Raw genomic sequence first — 13,883 nt, forward strand, 5'->3', positions numbered from 1 at the left:
TCGGACTCTGCTTTCATGATTCATGAGTCGTCGTCTCAAATTTGCTTTCCCGATAAAAAGAGCTTTTCTTCATCAGATAGAGAAGGACCATGTCACAGATGAATACTCCCTGTTGAAAATAAACATTTTACAAATTGAGGCATGTAATTTCATATGGAGCAAATATAGAAAATAAAGGTAAAATTTGTGTTGTTTAGAATATTCATCATGGCATCATAGATTGTATAACATTATACCCCAAAACTATCGATTTGTCCTTTTTAAGTTCTTAGCAAAGTGTTCAAAATGAGTTACACTTACAGCACCCATCAACGCCAGTCCTGAGCCTATATTGATGAATGTTGGGATTATATTGAACATGCCAGCCTAAGAAAGTACAAGTAAGATGGTTTAAAAAGACACACACACACACACACACACACACACACACACACACACACACACACACACACACACACACACACACACACACACACACACACACACACACACACACACACACACACACACACACACACACAAAGCCTGGGTTGCCATCATCCAAAAACTTATCTCCATATCCATGAATAAACTAAACGTTGTTACACGTTTTTTGAAGATTTCAATTGACAAGTTTCTGTCAGGGGTTGTATTTTCCATACCTTTCCATGTACCATGATGTCAAAGCGCACACCGTAGACTTTGAATAAGGTTCGGTAGCTCTCCCCTGTAGCATTTTTGTAATAGCGAGCGTATCTGTTAAAATTACAGCATATTAGTGTTATATTTATGCAATATTTATGTCCATACAGTATTTAACTATACATTTCTCGACAATAGGTTAGAGAAATATGACATAACATCTGGGGTTGCTAAAGGGAGGTCCCATGTGTCTTTGCTGTTTTCACTATGCTTAAAAGGTGATGTCATTAGAGAACATAGATCCATAGCTTCCATAACCACACACACACACACACACACACACACACACAGACAGACAGACAGACAGGGAAAAACATTATCTCCATCCCCACTATTCGGCCTCGTGGAAAGGAAGCAAATAAGACAAATTAAGTGCTTTGCGTTAAAAGAAGAAAAACTTGAGAAGAAAACATAAAAAACAAGTGAAGCACATAATCAACCTGTAATGGAAATAAAAAAGAAATATAATGTGTTAAAAAAACCCAGTTCTAACCCATTGGCATCTTTATAAACAAGTAGAGGGACTTTAAAGGTGATGTAATTGATATTTTCTGGTTTAAAAAAAGTTTTCTGGTTTAAAAAAAGTTTATTGTTAAACATTAATCAGACAAATTAAAGAGCTGGAGAGACAGGGAGACTCCTGTTACTGAATAAACAAACACTAGTATACAGGATCCAATTTCACGTTTATCCTGTATGAGTTATTTCTCCTGATTGAATGAAATTGGTATCCAGACCAGAGCATTTATGTTCTGTTTGAACTGCAGAGACGGGGAGACCTTTGTTACTGAACAAACAGAATATAGAGCTATATTCAACATTTACTTTAACAAGAAAATATCACTTATACTGCCTTTACAACTGATTCTGGAAGAGACAGGGAGCCAGTGTAGTGACTGACTCAAGTGCAAATCACCTGAAGTTAAAACCTGACGTTATGGAGTTGTTGAAGGCATTGATGTCCAGACGGGTGAAGTGATAACGTGGATGACAATGAGAATATCCCTTGTCAAGGTCACAATTCCACTCTATTAGAATGCCAATTGACCCTCCCTTGAAAAAAAGAGAGGACAGTTTACAAGAAATCAATCATTAAAATGTGAAGAAATACCACATACTGCATATTCAAAGCTAGTGCTATGAACAATTTATAGTATCCTAACTCACGTTTTGGCCTACAAAGTTCAAGAGTTATAGGCCAAAACGTGAATCTGCCTGCCTGTTACAGTGCCACCATGAGGCTGATTTGAAAAATGTAGGGTGGCAATTCTTCCTTGGCCTAGAGGGGATGTGCGTACAAAGTTTCACTGAAATTGGAGGCTGCGTTCATGACTATTTACCAATGGACAGAATGCCCGCCCCCAGTTAAAAATCACTAAAATCACTATAACGATAGAAAGCAATACATGATTTTTTTTAAAACACTCATCTTTTAATTATTATCATTACAAACTAATAAAATAACCCTTGTTGTGAAAAAAAAACAAAGTTGTCCTTTAACAAATATAATAAATGTTAAATACTGAGACAAATAAAACTGAAAACGATACAAATCTGTAAAACTAACTAAAGTGGCCATGTCCTGGAAGTTGTGTCCGGCTCGGCTGGTAATGTCTCCCAGGCGAAAGACGGGGCAGTAGGGATGTAAGTCCTCATCATACAGACAGCTCTTCAGATAAGACTCATTAGTTGTCTCCCTGACATTGGACCTGAGATTTGAACAACAAAATTAGCACACACACACACACACACACACACACACACACACACACACACACACACACACACACACACACACACACACACACACACACACACACACACACACACTAGTGATAGATAACACATTGCATAATGGTGGAAAGTATTAAGTACAACTTTTAAAGGAATCCAGCCTTTGTTTCAAATTACTTACTTTGAAAAGGCAAATGTGGGGAAATGAATGAAGTTTTTGATGTAGATGGTGAAGTTTTCTGCCTTTGTCAACAGAGCTCCTCTGTAAAAGAGTAGGGTTTGTTATTCCATTACACAGGCCACGAATGTGTGTGGATTACTTATGTCTTATTTGTATTCGTAATAGCAAATGAAGGACACAAACAATTTGACGGTTTGCACTCAAGAAGGTGTCTGAAATGTATATTATAAAGTAAACCTTTGCAATAGAAACGTGTTTCTGTGTACTAGTGCTGTTCCTTACTGTGTTTTGACATCGTCAACAGGACACCAGCCATATATTTCACAGGTACCAGTGGAGTTTTCATCCTTTTTCAAACACCGACCAGTCATAACTCCTTCAGAGAGCATCATAAAAATGTATTAATCCATAGGAGACTGTAGATTTAATTTAAATGGAGAGTCTGTCTGATATCAATGTACAAAGTACAGAGGTGGACAAAGATAAATTGGTTCAAATAAAACCTCTGCGTTAAGCAGCCTCCAACTGTTCCGCTTTATCCTCACTGTCAGTATTCCTGGTTTAACTTATTAGTATTGTTTAAAGAACATTGAACCAATTAGTCTTTCAATAATACCAAGCCAAGCTATCCATTCAACACTAAAACACAATCACCAGAAATCCTCCCACCCCCCAGAACTATGTTAACTGTACATATTTTTCTTTTTGATTACAATTCGATTACATTATGTTTTTGCATAGTATTGTATTGTATATTTGCCTGTCACAAAATGTTCCTATGAATTGAATACACAGGACCCCAATCCTTTTAGAATTGTATTTGTATTAAACTGTACTTTCTGTGCTTTTTTTTGCAAACTGTTAATAAAGTATTCAATCAATCCAAATGTTTTAATCACTCAAATAGATAATTTGCATACAGTTCTGAGAGTACATTGAGCCCTCATTGGCTAAAACCAATGAGGAAAAAGGACTAGCTGAGGTGTATCTATAGACCAGGTCTGCAACCTGGTAAAAAAAAGTAAACATCACTGGAGTACACCCCACCATGTCCAGCCATGACAGTCTCACCCTCCTCACAGTCCTCGTTGCCTCGACAGTGGCCATCCAACACCCAGGGACTCTGCAGACAAACATAACACAATATAGCTGCAGTTCAGTAAACTGACTTATAAGCAGAGCTTCATTGGGTTCTGTGGGTAATGTGGGTGGCAGGCACCCATGACCAACAAATTTGTCAACCCCCTTGAATGAAGTTTGTTTGTCAAATAATAAAAGTACTGCTATGTTGAATAAATATGCATGCAGATGAAAAAAAAAGAAAATTCTTGAAAGCAAGGACCTTCATGCAGTTTTAACATAATTCAGCACTATGTGTTTCAAGTTTCAATTCAACTGTACTATGTGTGGCCCTTCACTCACTCTATCAAAGTCAGTATGGCCCTCTAGAAATAAATGCTGCCCACCCCTGGCCTAGATCATGCCCTTAGGGCACGCTCCCACCAAAACATGGTCGGCTAGCGTTAAACGCAGGTTGTGCGCGGCCACAGTTTTTTGCAGCCAGCGGATTCTAAAAAACGGGAGTGACGCGCCTGAATCCACGCATTTACATTGACAAAGCATTGGCAGATTCTGCCCCAGAGGTAAAATAAAAGTGTTTTTTTTGTTTTGTTTTTTAGATCTGACGTTGATAGTGACAGAACACTGTAAAAAAAAAAAAAAAAACAGAAATCGCGCTAGACGAGATTGAAATCTCGTCTAGCGAGACTTAGGTTTTTATTATTTTTTTTTTTTTGGTTGCAGTGTTCTGTCACTATGAACGTCAGATCTAAAAAAAATGTTTAAAAAAAAAGCTATTCAAATATGCGATCTAACGCAAGGCCTATCCGCGCACGTTTTAAGCTGTGGCGGACCCGGGATGGAGTTATGAACATTTTCTACTGTACCATTCATCCTAAGATATCATAACATCATAGAAAAGGTAAGAAAACCTTAGTCCAAAATTCTCCTTTAAGCTTATCTGCAATGTTAAACCATACTTTAACGTTTTTTTAGATATACTATGTAAAAAAGCCCTTTGGCGAAATGTTAAGGTATGAGGAGGTTTCCACCTTGTAGCCACCATCTTCTTTGCTGCTGTTTACTTAAGTAAATATTGAATAAATATTTTGAGCAGTTTCTATGAAAAATCACATCTTTCATAGAATTTGGGAATTCCTGTGGGCACTGATCACTTTTTCAGTTCCATTGCTTTTTGCTATGAAATAAAACATGAAAAGAATTGTGTTCCAATGGCATGCATATTGGAGCGATTGATGGTGCAGTGGAGAGAGACAAGAAAGACAGATTTTAATCAGAAAACTGGTTGAAAACATTGCTGTATAGACCCAGCTAGTACTGTGTTTGATGTGAAACTAGAAAAAATAATTAAACTATAGATAGATAGATAGATAGATAGATAGATAGATAGATAGATAGATAACAACTATAACTGGGAGGAAGGGGGAAAGGGAAGGGGGGAAAAGAATGGCGAATGGCTAACAGTAGACAGTATGGCTAACGCCTCCTCAAAGTATGATAGAAACGGTTGCCAGACTGTAATATACTTCTGGGTGGAGCCCCTGATTGTATATTTAAGCTGCTCAAGTTTAAGATGTGACATAACATCCTCCACCCAGCGTTTGTGGGATGGCGGTGTCGCTTTTTTCCAACTGAACAATATCAGTCGTCTAGCAAGTAAAGAGGAAAATGCTATAGCTTCAGCTTGGTGAGTCAATATTGGTATACTCCCTGTGGGAGAACACCGAACAATGCAGTCAATGGATTGGGGTCTATAATTGAGTTCACTTGACCTCTCACGTACGCTTTCATGGTCTCCCACAGTGTAGAATAGCTTATGTCAGGAGATACATTGGTTTCGAGGAACAGATCTAAATGGGTGTTTATAAAATCAACAAACCTTTCATCTGCCAGTAATCTTGGATTGAGGCGCCATGTACGCTGGGGGAGTGTATTTTCTGGGAAGCAAAGCTTCAAAATAACCGAGCTGTGGTCGGATATACAGTAACAATACTACTATATTCTATGTGACAGCAGAGTCACTGCCCATCTTTCGCCGCAGGCTGAAAACCCACCTCTTCAGGAAACACTACCCTTCCTCTTTGTCTGGCTTACTTGTTGTTAACTAGTTGTATGAACTCTTGTTTTATTGTTGTACTGTTTTATTGGATCTTGTTTAGTCGATACACTTTTTGTATTAGCTCGTGCTCATTTGATTTTGCTATTTTGTCTCATCTGTTTAAGAAAGTAGGTAGCTGATATATAGCACTTTTACCTTGGCGCTAGGTATACTCTTGGTTGCTTGTTTTTGCAGGAAATACACTTAAGACTTCTGGTGATTAGTAGTTTCGTTCCCTACCTATGTTGAATGCACTTATTGTAAGTCGCTTTGGATAAAAGCGTCTGCTAAATGACTGTAATGTAATGTAATGTATGTGTTTGATTATGGGCAATCATTTTGTATCAATTAGGAAGTAGTCAATTCTGGTATATGGTGCACATGCAGGGGAGAAGAAAAAAAATTGCTTGGTCGTTGGGTGTTTAGATCTCCAGGGATCAATCACTCCGTACGTTTATTACGTAGTAATAAAATGCCCTTACCTCAGCACAGAGACCCTGCTTTTGATTTGGGGTCTCTATAAAATTGGTGACAATGAACAGAACAGATTCACCCTGTAGAAAAAAACACTGCATTTTATTGTCCCAATAGTCTTTAAGATAATATGTAGGCTTTTATGTAATAGTCAGAGCTTGACTGGAATAGCCTACAGGCATTAGCCTCAAGTATGTCCTTGATCGACATACAATAAATACATGAATAAATAAACAAACACATAAATTAGGCTACATGGTAAATTAGGTGACTGAATCCCAAATACAGTGACCTTTTCAGATTCAGAGTTGTGGACAATGTGGAGTAGCGTAAACAGTTCACATTTGTTACTGTTATTATTGTTGTAGTTATTATAATAATAATGATTATTATGTATTAATATGATGTAAAATATATTAATAATAATAATAACAATAATAATACACATGTATTGTTATGATTATGATTATGATGATGATGATTATTACTATCATTATTATTACCTGTGGTGGGATGGCATAGTCCTCTGGACCCCACACCAGCAGGCCAGACCCAGTCGTGTTTGTTACTGAAACTCCCTTCAGTTTGGTTATAATAGAGCTCTGGACGGCCTCGTCTACGTCCTGGTAACCTTTCTTGATCACAAAAACCCACCTGCATGAAGAAAGGTAAAACAGTGTTTCTCAACCAGGATCTTCTGACAAGGACTGTGTGGGCGGCTTGAATATAGACCCAAAACAGAATGTGTTGATTTATTACTCAAAAGCAAAACTAAATCTAATAATGTCAACAGAACAGTGTACGTGTGGTTTTAATGTGTTGATGAATGTGAAATTCATCTCTTAAGATATTCTGGCCCTATAAAGGGCCAGCCTGACTAAATCCAAATATGGGATATATGACTAGGCAAGGGGCATTCCCCCGCAAAAGTTGCTATTCTGGGACACAGTAGAAATACTATGTAACAAGTAAAAGTCAGGAATTCTAAATCTACTTGAGTAAAAGTACAAAATATTAGCATCAAAATGTACTTAAAGTACCAAAAGTAGAAAGTACTCATTATGCAGAATGTTCCATTTCAAATGTATAAAAATCTATTGAAAATAGCAGATCTACAAGCTCACATTGCGTCGCATCACAATGTGTTAACGCATTGTGAGCTTGTAGATGGGCTATTTTCAAATGACCAAAATGTATATAGGGCTGAACTGGGTAATGTATGTTTTGTAATAATAATCATAACTAGTAACTAAAGTTTTCAAATAATTGTAGTGGAGTGAAAGTATAATATTTGCCTCTGAGATGTAATGGAGTAGGCTAGAAGTAAAAGTAAAGAAAATTGGAAATACTCCAGCAAAGTAAAATTAAATACCTAAGAATTTTACTTAAGTACAGTACTTGAATAAATGTACTTAGTTACTTTACACCACTGGCTGCAACACCCTTCTCAATTTCAGCATGATATGCATCAGCCTGATGCTTAAGTGCACAATAAGCCTACTGAGCACTAACAACAATAAAATAAAAAGATGATATTGATCTCTCACCCAATAATGTAACCGATAATGAACAATTGCAGGAATCTAAACAAGATTCCAACTGCCTTGTTTTTGGCAATAATATATTTTGCTGTCTTGTAGTCAAACAACGAAAGGCCATCTTTCCAGGCCATCTTGATGATAGTAGTAGTGATTTCAGATAATATGTGGATATTAGGAATTCGGACACCCAGGGCAGGCTGATCTAACGCAGTCGCCGACCGCAGATCAGTGTCTGTCAGCACATAGAGGAAACAAACAATGATGACCGCAGCTAGAATTACTAGTCCAACAGATAACAGATCAATCCTTCAGCGGATTCCACAAGTGTAAAACCAATAGCATGTAGTGTATTCACATTCTTTCGCAAAATATCCACCAGCTTCACAAAATCCATTAGGTGTGACTCGGCTGAGCGCAGTAGACTGGCTAATGACTACTCTGTGTTGGAACTTAAATGCACTTGACAGGTCCATTGGCCTGATGCCTACATATAAGGCATCGTCTTATTTTTACTTTTACTTTTATTTTATTTTACTTGACAGTTGACAGATGACAGTTATGATGACAGTCATAAACCGATACCAGAGCAAAGTCTGTTGCCTGCCTGTCTGCCCACACACACACACACACACACACACACACACACACACACACACACACACACCATTTATTGCAGCAATAAACCATTTACCTTTATTGCAATTATATTGCATTCAGTTTGGCGGTGTGACTCTGCTCATGTGATATTACAGATCACCTGCGCAAGCATGAGATCTGAAATCACAACCCTTCCCAGAGCAGAGCATAAGACAGCTATTACATGAACATAACATTGAATCTTCAATGCATAATTAAACTACCACATATCATAGTACAATCCATAGAACCACAGTACAATCCACAGAATCATCCTATTAACAATATGAACTAAATGCCACTGGGAGGAGGCCAGGGAGGTGGAGGGAATTTGAAAACTGACAGCTGTAGGCTGTGGTGTTAGCTGTTAGGCTTTTATTGTGACAGAGCTAACAGGATGGATGACACCGGATGTGGATGCACTGCTGCTCATTCTACTCGCAAATAACATGGAGAGACAGACCTGTAATAAAGTAACCACATGCTCTAAACCGTCTGATTACTTACACTACGCTTACCACGACATGGTGTCAGAACGTGGGCAGCGGTAAAGAGCTAGTTTGAGGTTGGAAAGAGTTTTTTTTCTTTTTTGGAAAGTTAACGTCTGCTAGCGGCGAGATGTCAGGAAGCGACGGCGACGGTGATGCACCGGTAGCACAGCCTGCACAGCCACAGCTACAGGCTAATGCTAACGCTCCTCCGAGCGCTACGTTCACCATCCAACCACCTGAAGCATTCGACTTTGCAAAACCTCAGGACTGGGAGCGATGGATACGCAGGTTCGAGAGATTCAGACTGGCCAGCAACCTCCATCTTAGCACTGAAGCTAACCAGGTGAACACGCTGATCTACTGTATGGGGGATGAAGCAGACGACATCCTACGCGGTCATGATTTATCCGACGCACAGAGACAGCAGTACACTTCGGTAAAAGCCACACTTGAAACACACTTTGTGCCTAGAAAGAACGTGATATATGAGAGGGCAAGATTCAATCAGAGAGTGCAGCAACCAAACGAGGCTGTAGATGCTTTCATTACTGCATTGTATGCCCTGGCAGAAAACTGCAAATACGGAGCACTCCGCGACGAGCTAATAAGAGACCGGCTCGTAGTGGGGTTGAGAGACACCAGTCTAGCTGAGAGGATGCAGTTAGACAAGGATTTGACGCTCGAAAAGCGGTCAACATGGCCAGACAGTCCGAAGTGATTAAAAGGCAGCAAACAGACCTCAGAGGAGGGAGTAGAATGGATATTGATGCAGTAACAAAAGGCAGAAGACAAAAACCATTCACCCCAAAGTCCCCTCATCAACCAATGCACCCATCAACAAAACCACAGCCATCATCTGATCGCCAGTCATGCTACAGATGTGGAAAGTCCCCTGGTCATGCAAATGCACAGTGCCCAGCCAGAGAGGTAACATGTCATGCATGTGGAAAGAGAGGTCATTACAGTAAAGTATGTAGATCTACCAAAGCAGTGCATGCTGTAGAAACAGAAAGTTGCTATGATGATGATGATGACACTCCCTTGTTCCTAGGCTCAGTAGATGCAGGTTTAGACCCATGGTATGCTGATTTGACTATAAGGGACCATAAGGTCAGGTTTAAGATAGACACAGGAGCTGATGTCTCAGTTATTCCAGCCCAGACCTACTATACCATTGCTGAGAGCAACACACAGTTAGCCAAGCCTGACAGACCACTATTTGGCCCGGGTCGCATGCTTCTATCTGTTCTAGGCAGGTACAGAGAGTCACTATGCAAAGGAGAGCAGGTGATACAGGAGGATGTTTACGTTGTCAATGACTTAAACGTAGCCTTGTTAAGCAGACCAGCAAGTGTAAAGCTTAAACTAGTCTACAGAGCAGACAGCATAGACAAGTCAGAGATGGAAGAGTCCTACCCAAAGTTGTGTCAGGGTTTAGGGTTGATGCAGCAGCCATACACTATTAAACTCAGGCCAGACGCTATTCCCTATTCCCTGGCCACACCTAGACGGGTCCCCATCCCTCTACTCGACAAAGTGAAAGAGGAGCTTAAGAAAATGGAGGACATTGGAGTCATCTCCAGAGTTGAAGAGCCGACCGACTGGTGTTCGGGCATGGTTCCGGTGCCTACAAAGACTGGCTCAGTGCGCATCTGCGTCGACCTCACCCGCCTCAACGAAGCAGTTCGCAGAGAGAAATACATATTGCCTTCAGTTGAGCAGACAATTGGATCTCTGGCAGGAGCCCAGATCTTCAGCAAGTTAGATGCCAACAGAGGATTTTGGCAGATTCCATTATCCCCCGAGTCGTCACTGTACACAACGTTCATAACTCCCTTTGGGCGCTTTTACTTTAACAGACTGCCCTTCGGCATAGCGTCAGCCCCAGAACATTTTCAGCGGCGCATGTCAATGATTATCGACGGGCTGCAGGGAGTTGTATGTCACATGGATGACGTCCTCATCTGGGGGAAAGATCAACAGCAGCACGACGTCAGACTGCACACTGTCCTCAACAAGCTCCAAGAAGCCGGGGTCACACTAAACATGGAGAAGTGTGAGCTAAGCAGACGTGAAGTCAAGTTCCTAGGTCATATTCTGTCAGCTGACGGTGTGCAGCCAGATCCAGACAAGGTAAAGGCTGTAATGTCCATGAGAGAGCCGTCCAACACAGGAGAGGTTCGCAGTTTCTTGGGAATGTTAAACCAGCTGGGAAAATACATTCCAGGTCTAGCTGAAAAGGACAAGCCGCTGAGAGACCTTCTCTCAAAGAAGTATCAGTGGGTCTGGGGCTGTGCACAACAGAAAGCGTTTGACGAATTAAAAAATGATCTCACATCACCTCCAGTGCTGACACTTTACGACCCCAACAAAGAGCTGAAACTGTCTGCGGATGCCTCTTCCTACGGACTGGGGGCGGTCCTCCTACAAAAGGAGGGAGAGCAGTGGAAACCAGTCGCGTACGCATCACGCTCTATGACAGAGACAGAACAGAGGTACGCCCAAGTGGAGAAGGAGGCGCTAGGATTGACATGGGGGTGCGAGCGTTTTAGAGACTTCCTAATTGGGAGACATTTTGCCATGGAAACTGACCACAAGCCACTTGTCAGCCTGCTAGGTCACCAGGCACTAACTGATCTTCCTCCCAGGATCCAGCGGTTTCGACTTAGACTCATGAGGTACAGTTACACAATCTCGCACACACCTGGCAAAGCCCTGTTTACAGCCGACACTCTCTCACGCTCACCTGTCAGTCAAAACTCAAGTTCAAAACTGACAGACAACAACTTAATGGAAGACACAAACATCTATGTGGATGAAATCATCAATAGCATGCCCGCCAGCTCTACTTACATGGCACGACTGAGAGAGCGACTGCAGGAAGACAGTGTTTGCTCAGAGGTCATGTCATACTGTCAGAGAGGATGGCCTGACCGCAGCCAGCTCACAGGTCCAGTTAAAGCTTACTGGCCTGATAGAGCTGTTCTTACTGTACACAATGGACTCCTGCTCATGGGCTCCAGACTAGTCATTCCCACAGCGATGCGCAACTCTGTCCTCGATGCACTACACGAGGGACATCAGGGGATGACCAGGTGCAGGGAGCGGGCCAGAGAGACGGTATGGTGGCCTGGCTTGAGCGGCCAACTAAACGAGCTGGTAAGAAATTGCAAAACATGCATCAAAGAGCGTGGCAATCCTGTGGAGCCATTAATGTCCAGTGAGCTCCCAGAGAGACCATGGCAAAAAGTAGGTTCTGATTTATTCACACTCAACCACGATAACTACCTACTAGTAGTGGACTATTACTCTAGGTATGTAGAGATTGCCAAACTAACTCCCACACGATCTCAGGATGTTGTTGTGCATCTCAAATCAATATTCTCTAGACATGGGGTCCCAGAGAATTTTTTTAGTGATAATGGCCCCCAGTACTCTAGTCAACAGTTCAAGGACTTTGCAGAAGCCTACGGGTTCAAACATGTCACTAGTAGCCCTAGGTTCGCTCAGAGTAACGGTGAGGCAGAACGTCACGTTCAGACTGTGAAACAGCTGCTAAAGAAAGCGAAGGATCCGTATCTGGCTCTGTTGGCCTATAGAGCTACACCACTTGCTAATGGCTACAGTCCTGCCCAGCTCCTCATGGGCAGGAGACTGCGCACTCCAGTGCCCCAGCATTCCTCTCTACTCACCCCAGAGCTTCCAGACAGCACTGTTGTGGCAGCTAAAGAAAGGGAGAGGAGGGTGAAGGACACTGCAAATTTCAACAAAAGACACCGTGTGAGAGATCTAAGCCAGCTCACACCAGGTCAGCCAGTGTGGATTACAGATACAAAGTCTCAAGGCACAGTGGTTTCGCCGCACTCTGCTCCACGTTCCTACATAGTGGACGGGCCTTCAGGCACCATCAGGCGGAACAGACACCATCTTGTCCCTTTTCCAGAGACTGTACCACACACACCTCGCACTGCAACACTCAGCACACCACCCCAACCAGGGGAGCCTGCACTGGGTTCTCCAGAACGCCCTGAGTCAACAACACAGACTCCCAAGGGGCACACACCTGTCCGTACACACACACACGGCCCTACCACTAGGTATGGCAGAGTGGTGGTAAAACCTCACAGACTGGACTTGTGAACTGGGGGGGGAGACAAATGAATGTGAAAAAAAAAAAAAAAAAAAAAAAAACGATGTAAGGATGAATGTTGAATAATGTTGTTGTTTTTCATGAGACGCATTGCTATGTTCTACGAGTGCTATGTTCTATTTTGAGTTAATACTAACTATGTGACAGTCTGTTCAGTTTTATAAGAAGAAGAGATGTGGTGTTAGCTGTTAGGCTTTTATTGTGACAGAGCTAACAGGATGGATGACACCGGATGTGGATGCACTGCTGCTCATTCTACTCGCAAATAACATGGAGAGACAGACCTGTAATAAAGTAACCACATGCTCTAAACCGTCTGATTACTTACACTACGCTTACCACGACATAGGCTACAACCAGCTGAGACAGCGAAGCGTCGTAGATTGAACAGTGAACAGAGACTGCTTAAATGAACCGCCTGAGATGCACTGTGGGTATGAGAGTGTGTGTGAGTTAGCTTGTAGCAAATGAGAATGAAGAGAGGTTGAACGTGGAGAGAATTTCATTTAGACACTTCAGCTCAGGACTAACCATTTACCATTTATTGCAATGATAAACCACTTAACATTTATTGCAATGATATTGCATTAAATTTGGCTGTGTGACTCTGCTCATGTGATCACAGCTCTGTTAATGTATCACAGTGATTTACACCATGACAAAAACCTCCTCACCAAACACTCATGCTTTTTGGGGTTCTGCTCTGAGTCACTGTACACCCTGTCACTTCCCTTTAGGTTCAATTAAAGATATACAATTTTAATCAAAAGAAATAAACATGGAACTCAACACATTGTGTTTTGTAATAAATATAATA

At 41.4% G+C, this 13,883-nt stretch overlaps 1 protein-coding gene across 1 annotated transcript; it reads right to left on the bottom strand.

The window, feature by feature from the left end:
- Positions 1-13: 13 nt before the first annotated feature.
- LOC311054741 (P2X purinoceptor 5-like) lies at positions 14-7,920 on the bottom strand (the record flags this gene model as incomplete). The annotated part of the gene is made up of 11 exons (XM_084070746.1): positions 14-109; positions 301-366; positions 642-735; positions 1,598-1,734; positions 2,249-2,390; positions 2,597-2,677; positions 2,879-2,972; positions 3,644-3,719; positions 6,257-6,328; positions 6,752-6,902; positions 7,796-7,920. The coding sequence occupies 11 exons, from the start codon at positions 7,918-7,920 to the stop codon at positions 14-16; spliced, it is 1,134 nt and encodes a 377-aa protein (XP_083926872.1).
- Between the last annotated feature and the right edge of the window lie 5,963 nt (positions 7,921-13,883).

Source organism: Gymnoscopelus microlampas, assembly GCF_963454915.1.
Source record: "Gymnoscopelus microlampas genome assembly, chromosome: 11".
NCBI lineage: Eukaryota > Metazoa > Chordata > Actinopteri > Myctophiformes > Myctophidae > Gymnoscopelus > Gymnoscopelus microlampas.